The 15917-nt window shown below is 56.7% G+C and overlaps 1 protein-coding gene across 2 annotated transcripts in view; it reads right to left on the minus strand.

Annotated features, from left to right (window-relative positions):
• RYR1 (ryanodine receptor 1) overlaps positions 1 to 15917 on the minus strand; it is a 119479-nt gene that overhangs the window by 50640 nt on the left and 52922 nt on the right. Inside the window, exons 50-70 of one of the 2 annotated variants that reach the window (XM_039217730.1) lie at positions 15156 to 15296; positions 14559 to 14722; positions 14365 to 14443; positions 13997 to 14086; positions 13382 to 13522; positions 12937 to 13011; positions 12761 to 12836; positions 12334 to 12457; positions 11697 to 11812; positions 9836 to 9903; positions 9617 to 9738; positions 9092 to 9141; positions 8275 to 8335; positions 7930 to 8168; positions 5487 to 5568; positions 4819 to 4949; positions 4304 to 4636; positions 3359 to 3599; positions 1301 to 1388; positions 1129 to 1221; positions 74 to 88 (exon numbers count right to left, since the gene is read on the minus strand). In XM_039217730.1, coding sequence (XP_039073661.1) covers positions 74 to 88; positions 1129 to 1221; positions 1301 to 1388; positions 3359 to 3599; positions 4304 to 4636; positions 4819 to 4949; positions 5487 to 5568; positions 7930 to 8168; positions 8275 to 8335; positions 9092 to 9141; positions 9617 to 9738; positions 9836 to 9903; positions 11697 to 11812; positions 12334 to 12457; positions 12761 to 12836; positions 12937 to 13011; positions 13382 to 13522; positions 13997 to 14086; positions 14365 to 14443; positions 14559 to 14722; positions 15156 to 15296 — 2529 coding nt within the window. The remainder of the gene's footprint in view (positions 1 to 73; positions 89 to 1128; positions 1222 to 1300; positions 1389 to 3358; positions 3600 to 4303; positions 4637 to 4818; positions 4950 to 5486; positions 5569 to 7929; positions 8169 to 8274; positions 8336 to 9091; positions 9142 to 9616; positions 9739 to 9835; positions 9904 to 11696; positions 11813 to 12333; positions 12458 to 12760; positions 12837 to 12936; positions 13012 to 13381; positions 13523 to 13996; positions 14087 to 14364; positions 14444 to 14558; positions 14723 to 15155; positions 15297 to 15917) is intronic. The other variant, XM_039217731.1, reaches the window with a different exon arrangement.

Here is a 15917-nt window from a genome sequence, read left to right on the forward strand (position 1 = left end):
GGGGCCAGGGGTACGGGGGACAGGAGGGAGTTAAGCCAAGAGGCATGCGGAAGGTCCCAGACGTGGGGCTGACCTGTACATCTCCTGCCTGCTTCGTCAGGGTGCAGACAAAGACAAGAAGGGTTACCCCGGCCCCTCAGAGAACCCCAGGCCCAACTCCAAGTGGGCCCTGCCCCAGCTCCCCTGCCCCAGCCCGACACGTGCCCCCTAGCTGGGCATTTCCAGACCCTGAGTGGAAACGGGTGGGGGGGTTTAGTCTTTAGGCCCCTGAAGAGGGCAGTGCTGAGAAGTATAGGGGAGAGGGGAGGGGGCGTAGGGGATAATGGGGAGATGGGAGAGGAGGACACTGGGGTGGGGGAAGGAGATGGAGGAGGGGAAAGTGGCAGAAGAGGGGGATGAGGGGGAGAGGGGAGGAAGGAGGAAAGGGAGGACGAGGTGGGGAGGAGGCAGAGGAGGGAGATGTGGAGGAGGGAGAGGAGGGGGGTAAGGAGGAGAGATATGGGAGAAAGGTGATGGGGAGGGAGACGGGGAGGAGGGAGAAGGGTGATGGAGAAGGAGAGGAAGGGGATGGGGAAGAGGGAGAGGAGAGAGATAGGGAGGAGATGGGAGGAGGGAGATGGGGAGGAGGGAGGGGAAGGAGGGAGATGGGGGAGATGGGGAGGAGGGTAATGGGGAAGTGGGTGAGGAAAGAGATGGGGAAGAGGGAGGCAGGGAGGAGAGATATGGGAGAACGGTGATGGGGAGGAGATGGGGAGGAGGAAGAGGGGTGGTGGGGAGAGGGTGATGGGGAGGGAGAGGAAGGGGGTGGGGAAGAGGGAGATGGAGAAGAGGGACAGGGAAAAGAAGGGAAGGAGGGAGAGGAGGGCAATAGGGAGGAGAAAGATGGGAGGAGGGAGAGGGGGAGGAGGGAGAGAAGGGAGATGGGGAGGAGATGGAGCAAGAAGAGGGAAAATGGGGGGAAGGGACAAGACAGAGGAGGCGGGAGATGGAGATGAGGAGGAGGGAGACGGGGTGCTGTGATGCTGGGGGAATGGGGCAGGGATGGCTAGCTGGTGAAGGGGTCAGGTAGGATGGCCTGGAGGGTGCTCCCGCCCTCCCTGCTCCGTGCTCTCGGAGCCTGGCACCCACCTTGGCCATTTTGCTTTTGTTGTCAGCAGTCAGAAACGACATGTTGTTGATCTCATTCTGGACCACGAAGTTCTGCTCCTCGCGCTTAAAGTTCTGGTGGGGGAGGCAGTGTCAGGATCAGCTGGGGCAGTGAGGGCCGTGGCGAGGAGGGCCTGGGCCAACGGGAACTCACGTGGGACTTGGACCAGTAGATGAAGATCTCGCCCACCATCCTGAACAGCTCCTCGGCGCTGGGATTGGGCTCCGTCAGCCAGTGTGCCCTGGGTGGGCAGGGAAGGGGGCCGGTGAGCGATGGGGGAAGGGACCCCCAGGAGAGGACACCACGTGGAGAGCTCTCAGGGGAGGGGATCAGGGGACCTGGAGATTCCAATGGGAGGGATGGGATGGAGTTTTCTAGGGTAAGCTGGTCATTCAATGATCTAAAAATCGTAACTATCCTTTAAAAAAAAGAAGTTTTTTCTATCTCTAACCTTTTTATTAAGTATCACATAAAGTGATCACATAAAGTGTCAGCTTGATGATTATTACAATGTGAACACACTTGTGTAACCACCACCCAAGTGAAGAAATAAGGATGTCTGGATGGCTCAGTCCTTTAAGCGTCCAACTTCGGCTCAGGTCATGATCTTGCGGTTTGTGACTTCAAGCCCTGTGTCGGGCTCTGTGCTGACAGCTCAGAGCCTGGAGCCTGCTTCAGATTCTGTGTCTCCCTCTCTCTCTCTCTCTCTGCCCCTCCCCTGCTCATGCTCTGTCTCTCTCTCTCTCTCTCTCAAAAATAATAAACATTATTTTTTTTTAAAAAAAGAAATAGAACATTTCCAGAACCCAGGAGTATCCTCATGTGCCTTCCCCGCCCCCCCGCCCCCTGCCCCAGCCACTCCGTTTTCCCTCCGTGGGAAGGGTCAGATGACCTTATCCTGACCATGAGTTATTTTTGTCTGTTCTTGAACCTTACATAAATAGATAGAATAGGTACTCTATTTTTGTAACTCTTCCTGGCTTCCTTCAGCCTGACATTTGTGACATTCATCCACATCGTCATATGTTGCAATGGTTGGTTCATTTTCATTGCCGTGTAGTATCCCGCGGTGGGAATGCGCCACAATTTACTTGTTCAAACCCTCTGACCCAGTGCGCGGACTCCTGGGGACCTAACCCACGGCAATACCCCCGTCATGACGCAAAGAGGGGTGTGCATGGATATATATAGCAGTCATACCACTAACTTCCAATTTACGCTCCTGTGGCAGGCATAGCTAATCAATCAGAGCCCCTTTCCTTACAGAGCCCTGATGCAACCTGAAAATCTTTTCAACCAAGATAGAACTAGGAGTGGAAATGTACTCACTATCCTTGGATTAGGCTGCCCCTAGGAGTTAATAATTCGTTAAACAGTGCTTCTGATTTTAGGGAGATGTTAGCAGTTGGTTAATACCTGCTCTTGCTTTTGACTTAAAAAAATTTTTTTTTATTTTTGAGAGAGAGAGAGACAGAGCATGAGTGGGGGAGGGTGCAGAGAGAGAGAGGGGAACAGAGGATCCGGAGCAGGCTCCAGACTTGGTGCTGTCACCACAGAGCCTGATGTGGGGCTCAAACTCACCAACTGCGAGATCATGACCTGAGCCAAAGTCGGATGCTTAACTGACTGAGCTACCCAGGTGCCCCAGCTTTTGATTTAAAATTTATTTTTTTTTAATTTTTGAGAGGGAGAGAGAACATGAGCAGAGAAGGGGCAGAGAGAGAGGGGGACAGAGGATCCGAAGTGGGCTCCAAAATGACAGCAGCAAGCCAGATGCGGGGCTCGAATCCAGGGACCGGGAGATCAGGACCTGAGCTAAAGTCGGACACTCAACCGCCTGAACTGCCTGAACCACGCAAGCGCCGCCCCTGCTCTTGCTTTTCTTAAAGAGCTGTTTCTGAGGACAACGGCTGGCCAGCTCCGGACCATCTTCCTTTCATCTCAGGGACGGACGGAGGCCTGAGCACTGGGCCTCACTGCGCAAATCGGACAGCCCCGCTGGGGGGGTGCTCAGACTCCGGCGATGCAGGGGAGTAGAAGGGGAGCGGACGCCAGCCGGCTGGGTTTTGCAGGGGCCGGAGGCAGTGGTGGGGGGTGGTCAGAAGGTGGGGTGGGGTCAGGCGAGAACTGGAGAAAGTTCATAGCAACTCCGCAGGTGAGGGGGTCAGAGGGGCCCAGGGAGGCTGCGGGGACGGCTGGGGGCTCGCTGACCTGTTGTTGTCCACGTAGCGGATGAGCAGCGGGTAGAGGGCGTACAGGTCCCGGCAGAGCACGGAGAACTCGTCGCGCACCAACAGCTCGCCCTCCTGGGCCTCGGCCTTGGCCTCCAGGCGCAGCTGCTCCTCCTCGGCCACCACCTTCCCCGCGCGCTTGCGCAGCCGCCCGATGGTGGGGATGAAGTGGGAGTGCAGGAGCTCGGGCCGGGCGCGGCTCACGATGGGCTGCGCGAACACTGCGGGGGGCGAGGCGCACCGGGGGGCGCGCGTGCTGCTGACCGGCCTCCAACTCCAGCGCCTGACCTCTGACCTCTGATCCCACTCCTGACCTTGGGCCCTGACCTCCGACATAGCCCCTGCTCCCTATCATATCCCTTGACCTGAACCTGTGACCCCAGCCTGACAGAAGCCCCTGACCTCTGACCCCAACAACGGTAGCTTACCCCAGCCTCTGACCTCTGACCCTGGCCTCCCATCCCAGCCCCCAATCTCTAGCTTGACCCGACTCCTGACAGAGAGCTTCTGATTCAGGAATCCCATCCCTTCGAAGACTCATTTCTTGACTGCTGACCTACAAACCCATCCACACCAGGGACCCTGACACCTGACCTGGTTCTCTCCCCCTCCGTATGAGGAACCCAGGCCTCCGACCCAATTCCTAACCCTCTCGAAGGCTCCAGAAACTCAGAATCCATCCCGGAGGACTCCTGGGACCCATCCATCCACCCCAGACCCCAAGAGCCCGAGATTCTGACACCCTGTGGTGACCCCCTGGCCTTCTGCCCCCGAGAAAACCTAGACTCTGACTCCTCCCAGCTCCCAGGAAAAGCCAGACCCCGAGGCTCTCTCTCAGACGGTGAGATCAAAGGGCCTGGGCCCCAAGACCCCTTGGCCCCAGTCCTCAGGAGGCACCCTGAGGGTCTCCCCCACCCAGACCCACCTGCGAGCCGCTTCATCCAGGACGCCTCGTCAATGCCCAGGTTGTTGACGATGATGCGCAGGATGTTCCCCAGCAGGGAGTTGAGGTGGTCAGAGGTGACGGCTGTGCAGGGCGGGGGCGCCCCAGCGGGCAGGGCGGGCGGGGGGGCTTCGGGCCCGCGCTCCCACCAGCGGGGCAGGTAGCTGCACAGCATGGGCAGCGTGATCTCGATGACGTGTGGCATCTCTGTATAGCGGGCCCCCGACTCGGCCAGCCCCCCGATGTCCGCCATGAGCCGCTCCAGCACCGGGATGTCAGGACACATCTCCTCCACGCTGTTGGGGAGCCCCAGGACTGGGGTGCACAGTGGGGTCAGGGCATTCAGACCCATCCCCCCCAGACCTCAGTGCCCCCCAGAAGCTCCAGAATCCTCCAACCTGGAGTGCCCCCAACCTGGGGAATCCTTAGCCCTCAGGGACACCAAAGTGGGCTCTCCCCTGGGCCCCGTGCAGCGGCCCCAGCCCCCCACAACTTACTGGCCCGCTCCCGGGGGGACTTGGTGGTGTACACAGAGCAGGCGTTGTACTCGTTCAGCTGAGGCTCCAGGAACGCCACCGGCATGGCTGCAGCCAGGCGGGCCAGGCACTCCCCCAGGGCTGGCCGCAGCCTGGAGGAAGGGGCTGCTTAGGTCCCACACTGCCCCCTGCCTGGTCCCGGGTCCCAGCCTCTATCTCCACAGAAGTGCCTCCCCCCTCCCCCCCCCCCCCAAACTCTTGGGAGCAGAGCTGCCATCCACCGAAAGCACACAAATGTGGCCTTTTCCCTGGGTTCTTAAGTGCCCTCTTGCTCCAACTGGTGATCCCAGCTCAGGGGAGACCCCCCACATGGGCACTGCCAGGGACCCTCCTTAGTGGCCCCGGCGTGCTGGGTACCACCCTCATCTCTGTGTGCCTCCTGCTAGGGCAAGCTTGCAACCTGGCATCCGGGCCAGCGAGCGCCTGGTGCTGGTCGGGCTTCCTTCACTGGCCTTCCCCTGAGTGCCCTCAAGTGGCCACCTGGGTGAACTGCAGCTGCCGCCGAGCACCTCTGTTGTGGAAGACTGTACATCTCCTCTGCTTGCCACTGCCCCCCATCTTCTGCTCCTTCCTTTCCCAGATCCCCCCAGTACCCACCCCAGCCCCAAACCATGGCTCTCTCTCCTTACTTTTCCACGTAAGGGTTCCTGGTGGTTCCCAGAGAGTAGATACTGCACAGTGTTCGGTAGCAAGAGACCTGGACGTCATCCACTGAGGGAGAGGTGGGGGTGAGGGTCGGGGACGCACCCACCATTCCCGTTCTCCCCCGCCCTCCTCCCTCATCTCCAAATACTGGGTAAGAACTGGGCGGTAGAGCCAGCCTGCCATTTACCAGCTTCGTGACTTGAGCAAAGTACTAACACTCTCTTGGCCTCAATTTCCTTATCTATAAAATGGGGATACTTATAGTGTCTTCCTCGTGGGGTGGTTGTGAGGATCAAAAGAGTTAATGCTTGGAAACCAGTTGGAACAAGGCACACAACAGGCACTCAATAAAGACTGTTCCTTCCTTGGAGAGGAGTCGTGGGTCTCTTTGATCATAGCGATGATCATTTGGTGATCTCTTTGATGACTTCTCTTTCCAGAAAAATGTAAACAAACATCCAATCTTGACTATAATTTTAGGTCATCTACTTCCACTGCCAGAAGGCGAGGTTAGGAACCTCAGCAACTTTGCAAATGTTCTGACAAAAAGAGGGCAAGGGGGGCGGTTCTAGATTAAAAAGACTCCAGGGACATAACAACCAAATGCAAAGAGAGAAACCTGACTGGATTCTGAATCTTTTTTTTTAAATCAAAGACATTTTGAGGGTAATCAGGGAAACTTAAGCACAGTTGGGTGTTGAGGTGTCACACTGTGTGCAACTCACATTTGAAAGCTCAACAAAAAGGTTTGCAAATATTTTTCACCCGTAAAGTGAAAAGTTAAGCAAACGGGGCAAATTGTGAATAATTCTCTTCTTCTGACTCTTTTGGAAACTTTAAAATTCTCTAAATAGGAGTGCCTGGGTGGCTCAGTCAGTTAAGCGTCCGACTGCAGCTCAGGGCATGATCTCAGGGTCCATGGGTTCGAGCCCCACGTCGGGCTCTGTGCTGACAGCTCAGAGCCTGGAGCCTCCTTCGGATTCTGTGTCTCCCCCTCGTTCTCTGCCCCTCCCCCACTCACACTCTGTCTCTCTCTCTCTCAAAAATAAATAAACATTTAAAAGATTCCAATTCTCTTAATAAAATGTGAGGATGGGGGAAGTTTGACTTTTCTTACTTCTGGCCAAAGGCTCTAATTTCAAAGAAACAGTGAACTGAGACATGGATTCACCATCCACCAGTCCCCACAGCCCATGGCCCGCCGGCCCATCCTGGACAGCTTCCCTGGGAGCTCCCTGGGCCGCTCGCAACCACCAAGTCCCAAATTGACCTTGCATCTCCCCAAAACGCATTACTTCTCCCAATCACTGTCTCCTGGAGCCCCCACTGTCCGAGGGGTCCAAGCTGGGGCCTTAGGATTCACTCAGGATGCCTCCCCTCCACTGCCCATCTCCTTGGTCTCCTGAACATCTCTCTCACCAGCTCCCGGTCCTACCTCCTGCTGCCCCACGGTCCAGACCACATCTCGTAAGCCTCTCTCTTTTGAGTACCTGAACGTCCTGGGTGTTGTATCTTGCCCGTGTTTCATTAACAAAGGCGTATAACACGCTGTGTGCATTACATGCCCAGATGCCAGGCTGGGTCACACCACATGCGTGCCATTTGGTGGCATAAACACAGCAGACGCTGCTAACGGACTCCCAACATCTGCTTTTAACTTTTTCTGCTCTTTAGTAACACGCCTCCAATATTTAGCTGGACACAAGACCTCCCAGAATAAAGGCTACTTTCCCAGCCTCCCTCGCAGTGACACGTGGCCACGTGCTAAATTCTGGCCAATGAGATGGATGAAAGCAGGAGCGACACAGGCCACTTCTAGGTTGTTCCTTGAAAAGAACTGCAGTGCCCCTCTCTTTGCTTCCCCTCTTCTCCTACAGGCTGGGACGGGGATGTAATTGATGGTGTGCAATCTGGACCCTGCGGGTAAAAGCAATGTTTCCAGAACAGCAGGCTTCTGGCAGGGTGGTGCGCTCACAAGGAGGCTCTCACATGAGAAAGAACTACATTTCTTTCTTGTTTAAGCTACAGTGATTTAGGGTCTTTTGTTAGAAGCTGCGGAACTCAGGGGTCCCTGGGTGGCTCAGTCGGTTCAGCATCTGACTTGGGCTCAGGTCATGATCTCACGGTTCGTGGGTTCGAGCCCTGTGTCGGGCTCTGTGCCAACAGCTGAGAGCCTGGAGCCTGCTTTGGATTCTGTGTCTCCCTCTCTCTGCCTCTCCCCTGCTCGTACTCTGTCTCTCTCAAAATAAATAAACGTTAAAAAAAAAAGCTGCTGAACTCATATCCTCATTAACTCATTCTGTTAACCTACCAATTCGCTGAATGCACACTCAGACACTTGGAGTTCTGTCGGGCACCCAGGGGTGGCCAGTGTCAGCCGAATTGCACCTCACCCCCAGCCCCGCCCTCGGGGCCAGGGGTCCTTACGGATGACATCGTCTCCGAACTGGTGCTGGGCGATGTGCTGGAAGAGCGTGGTGAGGACCGGCAGCAGGGCCACGGTGGTGTAGGTGAGGTTCTGGCCCACACCCTTCACCTGCGTGCGCGCCTGTGACACCTTGCCCAGACGAAGGTTCTCCACCATCTTCTCGATGTCCTCTGAGGCACTCTCAAAGAAGGAGCGGAGGCCGGCCTTGACGATCTCGGGGCCAGACTTCATCACCGTCCTAGGAGGGAAGCCGGGGCACGCCAGTTCTAGAATCTGAGATTCTAGATTTCAGGAAGTCCAGGAGAACAGGGCTCGGGGCTGGGGGTGGGCACCGGGCCCCGTACCTGGCATCCAGGGAGCGTGCCAGGATGTGCAGACAGTTGACCACAGCTGGGGCATCTGTCCCTGGGGAAGGAAGACGGGCCAGGGTGAAGGAAGGGCTACAAGGACTGTGTCTTCCTCTACATCCACCTCCCCCCCACCCCACCTCTCCCCTACCTCACCTCCCCCACACCCCACCCCACCCCTACCCCACCTCCCCCCACCCCACCTCCCCTCNGCTGCTATCAGGGGTTGTCATCTGGGGAGACCAGCGTGGTTCTCCACTGGCTTCAGGGACGGTGCGGGCGGTGTGTGTGTGTGTGTGTACACACATGCACGTATCTAGCTGCTGTGCCATTTGAAATGCCTGCCTTCCCACCCCTACCCCCCCCCCCCCCCCCCCCCCCCCCCCCCCCCCCCCCCCCCCCCCCCCCACCCCACCTCTCCCCTACCTCACCTCCCCCCCACCCCGCCCCACCCCTACCCCACCTCCCCCCCACTTCACCTCCACCTGGACCCCCACAGGTCCTGGTCATTCCCCAAACCCGCTCTGCCAGCGCCTCCCCCATCCCAGCCCTGACCCCTCGGGCCATCACTGTCTGGGGATGAGTCTGTGTCCCCACCGGCCTGGGGCCCCGTGAGGACAGGGCCCAGCTCTGTCCCAGTCACAGCCCTGTCCCCAGAACTACCCAGTCCATGTCTGGGTCCAGAGGAACAACATGATGAAGGCTGTTCACACTGAGGCCTGAACCGGGAGGTGCTTCTACAGGGTGGGGTTGGCCACTGCAGGGAGGGAGGGAAGATTAGGGAGAAGAGCTGGGGCGGCCAGAGGCTACTTACCGAAGAGGGAAACTCGGTGACGTACAAGAGCCGCAAGCTTGCAGAAGAGGCTGAAGAAAGGGACATAAGGACGGGGGAAACGGTGAGGACCCCATGGGGCAAGGACAGCAGTGATGCAGTTAGGGGGACAGGGACAGAGGGACAGAAGACACAGCCAGGAGGACATAGGATGGTAGGGAAGAGAACCAAGGCGTCAGGAAGGGTGGGGAAGGGGCAGAGAGATGAGCAAGCTTGAGAGTAATGGGCAAAAATGGGGATGCCGGGGGGTGGGGAGGCTGGGCTGCCTTTCTGACGGGGCGACCAATCCGTCCCATTTGCCTGAAAGTCCCATGTCCTGGGGAACCCCTTGGTCCTGGGCACATGAGCACAGGGGGTCACCCTCACCCTTCAGTCACCTCTGCAGGTAGAGTGGTTGGTGCCCAACACCCAGGACAGAGCCCGTACGGCCCCAGGTTGGCAGGAAAGGGTCCAGGATTGCAATCCTGTGAGGTCGGGGGCTGGGTCAGAGGCCACAGGGTAGCCCACCTGGTGATCATTTCCTTCTCCTTGTTGGAGGCATGGCCGCCACTGCCCAGCACTTTGGCCGGTGTGGACAGGAAATAGAGACAGTGGTTGGTGAAGTACTGGTTGATCAAAGGGAGCAGGATCTGAGGGTGAGGTGGGGAAGAGATGAGGGGGATTGGGTGAAGGGTGGGGGAGCCCGCCAGTCCCCAGCCCCCTCCAGCTTCTCAGCCCACCTCTCACCTTGGCAAAGAACTTAATCTCCTGTTCGTGTGGGGACTTTTCCACTCGTCCACTGCTGACCACAGCCTCTGGTGGGGGAGGGAAAAGAGGGGTGACGGCGGGTTCAATGCTGGGGAACCCAGGGTGTTCTAATGGAGGGGGGCACTCTAGGGTAAATGCAGGAAAAGATGGGAGATTAATTCTTGGTATAAAGTCACTTCTGTTGGCTTTGAGATGAACCTCTCTCTATCTTTCATGTGATTCCCTCTAACTCCTTGATCTAATACTTCCTGAGGCTGAAAATGGGAAAGAAGATAAACTAGGATGGAGTAAGGTCATGGAACATCTGCTTCCTCACAGGCCCTTTTCTTCCTGAACTTCAGTACTTGGCACTGAATCAATGCAGAATGAATGAATGAATGAAATAGGTCCATGTTGACAGACTAGAATTAATTTTATTTTATTATTATTTTTTTAAATAATTTTATTTATTTCTAGGAAAGAGAGAGAGACAGCGTGAGCAGGGGAGGGTCAGAGAGAGAGGGAGACACAGACTCTGAAACAGGCTCCAGGCTCTGAGCTGGCAGTCAGCACAGAGCCCGACGCGGGGCTCGAACCCACGAACCGCGAGATCGTGACCCAAGCGAAAGTCGGACGCTCAACCGACCAAGCCACCCAGGCGCCCCTAGAATTAATTTTAAAGTGGAAATCCGTTTCAAATAATAATAGTGACAGTAATAATTACTACTAATAAAATAATAATGCTGGCTCCCCTTATTAAACACTTGCTCTGTCCCTGGCCCTGTGAGGAACGCCTTTGCACAAGAATCTCCTCCCAACTTGGAGGTCTGTATAGCTGGTCCCTCTCCTTCATTTTAGATGATGAAACTGAGATGAAATAACTCAGCCCAGGTCACCCAGCAAGAACAGGACAGAACTGTGGCCCGTTATGGTGGACAGATGGGGAAACTGAGGCACAGAGAGGCGAGAGAGTTGCCCAGAGGTGCTCAGCATGGAGGAACAGCATGTGGGATTCGAAACGAGGTATGTGAGTCCTGCTGTGCCACTCATCTGAGGGGGCCTGGGAGTCCTGGGTGGCTCTCAGGGGAATGCTGGGATCTCTGGGGGAAGCTGGGAAGGATTCTAGGGGCCAGCTGTCATTCTTAGTGGGACGTAAGAGGCATGGATGGGGCATACCAACAGCCTCCGTCCCCAAATGAGCCCCACAATCTGCCCAGTCCTCACCCTCTTTGGTCCCTATGCCCAGTCTGTCCCTAATGCAGCCCAGGGGAGTCTGAGAACACCTGAGGCAGGTCAGGGCTCTCTCCTGCTCAGAACCCTCCCGTGGTGCCGTTCCACTTGGAGCAAAAAGCCACAGTCCTCCCCATGCCTCCAAAGCACTACGTGATCTGCCCCGTCACCTCTCCCCACTCAGTCACTCTGCTTCAGCCACTTGGGCCTCTGTTTCCCCAGGGACTTCTCAGAACTTCGCACTGGCTATTCCTCTGCCTGGAATATTCTCAGATGTCCGGCCAGTTCCTTCCCAGCTCCTTCAAGGTCTTCCCCAATACTCTATTTAAATTTTAAAGGGCTCCACCCCCCCCCCCACTCCCAATCTTCCTTAGCTGGCTCTAGTGTATTCTTCTTCCCAAAACACTAACCGCCTTCTAAAAACCTAAGGTGTCTGACGTTAATCGTCTGAATGTACCACAGGAATGTAAACGCAGGAGGAAAGGATCTTTGTCTCGTTCACTGCTGTGTTCTCAACGCCTGGAACGGTGTCTGGCACAATACTGAGGGGAGGGGAGGGAAGGAAAAATGCACGCGCCAGGTCCTTGGGTGACTTTGCGGGTGTATCAGCACAGGGAGGGAGCCCCCGTACCCAGGTGGGCGATAAACTCCTGGGAAATGTCCATCCAGCGCAGCAACTGCTGCAGGAAGCCAAAGGCGAACCGTTTCTCAATGGAAGACGTGTCCAGCTCCATGTCCTTAAGGCCTCTGCGTGGACAGGCAGAGAGGGGTCGGCCCAGAGGCAGGCCCGCCCTGGTACCCACTCCTCTCTAGTTTCCCTCTGCTTCCCCTACGCCCCGCGCCTGGCCGCTGCAGGCTTCTGGCCCCGCCTCCCCTCCGCGGGCCCCGCCCTCTCAGCCTCCTCTCCTCCCCTGGCTTAGCCCCTCCCCTCTCTGGCCTCATACAGTCCCCCAAGCCTCACCCTTTTAGCCTTCTCTCCCTGGTCCCAATTTCTCCTCCTGAGGCCCCTCCCTCTCTGACCTGCTCCCCGCTCTGAGGCCCCACCCATCTTGGCTTCCCCCCGCCCACTCTCCTCCAGGTCCCTCCCCCCTCTCCAGGCCCCACCCTCCTTTCCCTGGCCCCACCTCTGCTCTCCAGGCCCCACCCCTCTCAGCCTCCTTCCTTCTCTGGCCCCGCCCTTTACCCCAGCCCAGCTTTTCCCAGTTTTTGCCTGGCTGGTTCCTCTCACATTCCCCACCCCTCCGCGGCCGGGCTTGCAGCCCACGTGCCTGGTGACAGCATAGCCGTTCATCTGCAGGAACTTTAGCAGTTCCTGGGCCTTCTCTCGGTCTCGTGACTTCTCCTTGGCTGTCAGCGTGTCGTAGGGGACCAGCAGGGGATGGGTCCCACCACCTGGAGGGGCAAAGACCAGAAATCAGAGGACTGGGGAGACCCTCACTGAAGTGGTTCTTGCTGCTGAGAGCACGCATAATTATAGTAATAAAAACAGAGGTAAGAATAACCAAAACATGGCTTTCAGATGATGCTCATATGCTCACCACAACCCTATGGTAGTAGATGTTATTATGGGGGGGGTACTGGGTGGTGAAAGCAATTGTTCAAAGTCACACAGCTCTAACTTAGGCCCTTAGGAAACTGGAGCTAGGGGACTTCGGTGAAGAGGGGTCTGCGCGGGGGTGAGATGGACGCCCCTACCTTTGGCCTCCAGCTCCTGCTTCTTCTTCCGCCCCCACGTGTTGTGGTAATTTTCCGCCAGTTGTTCCGCCATGGCCTGAGAATGGACGAAAAAGTCAAGGCGCAGACTCAGAGGATGTCTTCCCCACCCCCAACACACACCTCCATGCCTCCAGGTAAAGGATCAGGGGTCTCACCTGCAGCTCCCGGGACAGGGTAACTCCGCTGAGGTCGGGGGGCTGGGGGTTGTAGCCTTCTCGCGGGTCATAAGTCTGGGAGGACAAGGGAGAGATGGGGATGCTTGATGGGCTAGCAGGAAGCCCGGGCCCCAACACAGTTTACTCCCTCCACCTGCCCTGGACCCCTGATCTTCGCCCTCCCATAGGGCCTTGTCGCTAAGCCACGCCCTCCCCCCCCTCTGCCCTTTACAGTTCTTCAGACCCACGCCCACTACCTTCCCAGATCTCAGCTTTGGCGGGCATCTGGCTCCCGGCCTCCCGGATTCCCCTGACCCCCCACGCCGCTCCCCCTGCCCTTCTCCCTTCTCAACCCCACCTCCTGCGTGACCCCACCCCTCCTGGCCCCGCCCTTTGTACTAGCCGCTCACCACCTCGCATGACCCGCCCCCGGCCCCGCCCCTACCTGGGCACTTTGGGATATCTTCCGCGTTTTCTTCTTTTCTGTCTTCTCCTCCTCACCCTCCCTGGCCTTCTCTATCGTCCATTCCCAGGCAATCATGGCTTTCAAGGACTCCTTGATGGGCCAGCGGTAAATCTCTTTGTCCTGGGGTGGACAGGAAGGCGGGGAGTTGGTGAGATGGGATAGGAGGGCAGTAGAGGTAGGAGTCCCTGCCTCAGCCTTCCTGGCCTCCAGTGTTCTAAGAAGGGGAAGCCTCGACTTCGTGGCTAAGAGGAAGTGGTCCAGCTCACATTCAAACCCAGGTCTCTTACCTGCTCTGTAACAGAGATTCCCAAACAAACTCTCATTATCGCATTTTACACTGGAGACTCCGAGAAGTTAAGTGGCACAGTCAAGGAATCAAATCCAGTCTGGCTCCTTCTAAGAGAAGGAACACCAGAAGGCTGGGGTCTGGGGGAGGCAACCTCGTTTGCAGGAAGGCAAAATCCATGAATGAGGGGCCATAACCCGCCGTCCCAGCTAGATCCAAGCTGATGAAGCTGCCTCACTCCTCTCGGAACGCTCAAATTTGGAGATTTTATATCGGACCCTCAGCATTGGGCCCCAACACTTGCTCACCTTCTCTGAAAAGGTCTTATAGGGCCTCAGCATGGGGTGGGTCTTCAGTTCCTCATCTATGTTCTCCCCATAGGACCAGTTGTTCTGGATCTGGAGGTGGAGAGGGGACAGGGGGAGGCAGTGCCACTAGGGAGCTGGAGGTGGGGGTGGGGGGAGGGGGAGGGGGAGGCAGCAGACTGGGGGATACAGAGGGGACACCCTGGAGGGGTGGAGGGCTCCGGAGGTGGCTTTGGGGTCTCAGAAGAGTTTGGGGTCTCAGGGAAATCTGGAGCCTCCTGGGAGACCTGGGTCTGGGGGAAGGTGAGGTCTTGAGGAAGGCCGGCAGGAACGGGGGTGCTGGGGGGTGGGAGGAGGACCCTGACGCCAACCTTGTCGAAGGCCCACTTCTCATGTGTGTACTCGGCAAACTTGTTAATGAAGGAGTCCAGCTTCTCTGGGATGATCACACTATGCGGGGGATGGGGTGGGCAGACGTCAGCGTGGGCCCGTCCTTCCATGTCCGAAAACTTCTCCGTCCCCCAGCCCCCAGGCCCCACCCTGCTCCTGCCCCCAGGCCTCTCACTTGAGGGTCTCCACGGGCCGAGGGTCAAAGTTGCCTTCAGCATCCACTGTGGCCTTTTTCTCGGCCTTGGATGAGTATGAGGCATCCACGTAGTCAGGGGGCAGGGCCCCTGCGATGGCGCACAGACAGGGCATAGCCATGCGGTATAGGTCTGGATCATACTTCTGGGGATGCCGGGAGGGGGGTGGGGGTGGGAGTGGGGTCACTGCAGGCCTGGCTGAGCCTTCAAATCTTGGAGCCCTAGGACTCCAAACTCACCCCTCCAACTTGCCCTCTCCCTGACCCCCCAGATGTCAGTTTCCAGGTCTCTCCCCGAAATGCAAACCTCAGCCCACCTGGCCTCTCCAAAGCCACCCCTATATCACCCCTCTCTAAGCCCCTAGACTCTAAGCAAGCCCATCGCGTCTTCCATAACAGCCAAATCAGAGACCCAACTCATAGATTCTCCAGGATCCAAACCTGCAGAACCAGCTCCCTGTCTGACCCCCCCTCCGCCCCACCAAATTTGGTAATTTCACTCTGGATCTCCCAACTTTGGGCCTCAGACCCTCCAAGCAGGCTCCTTTCAGCCCCTCCTCGCCCCCCACATGCCCAGACCTTATGGGCCAGTGAATCAAAGATGCCCCAGAAGAGTTTACGAGTGAGGTGCAGCTCTTCCTCTGAGGTGACCCCGAAGTTAGCCCAGCCTGTGGGGAGGCAGTAATACTTCCAGCAGCGCTCATAGTGGTTGGTGAGAAGCTGAGCGGGAGCAAGGGGAGACACACAAGTGAGAGGCAGGTAAGTCGTAGGGAGCAGGCAAAAGCAAAGCCAGGAAGGCCAGTGCTTTTAAATCATGAAGGAGACGTGAGTTATGCAAGTAATGCCAATGAGGGAAAATAGTATGCTGATTGGGGAGGGGTCTGGGACCGTTTATTATGCAAATTAGCATTCTAATTTGGAGTCAGGATAGGTATTCGGCCACGGCTGGATTTGTTACTTTACACAAATAAGTATGCTGATATTAATCCGTGGGTAGGGTTGTGTGCAAACGGACGTATGGACAGAGTGATCTGAATGTGAATTTCCTTGGCAAACAAATCTAGGCAGAGGCTCATGCAAATATATGGTAATTGGGAGGAGGACCTCCATATCCACTAGACAAATCTGAAATGGGGGCTGATCTAGATGTATTACGTGGACCAGTGAAGATAAGGGGTGTCTCCTTATGCAAACCAGCATGCAAATGAAAAAAATAATAGGAGAGACTGCATATATTCAGAATAGCTCTGTATTCAAATGAATGCACTCATTCGTAAGGCTGGTGGTGGTCTCGGCCTACGAACAAGCAGGCTAATTAGGAAAAGCAGTGTCCTCTGTGCA

This window comes from Hyaena hyaena, unplaced genomic scaffold (assembly GCF_003009895.1).
Source record: "Hyaena hyaena isolate Hyena2069 unplaced genomic scaffold, ASM300989v1 scaffold_721, whole genome shotgun sequence".
In the NCBI taxonomy this organism is placed as follows: domain Eukaryota; kingdom Metazoa; phylum Chordata; class Mammalia; order Carnivora; family Hyaenidae; genus Hyaena; species Hyaena hyaena.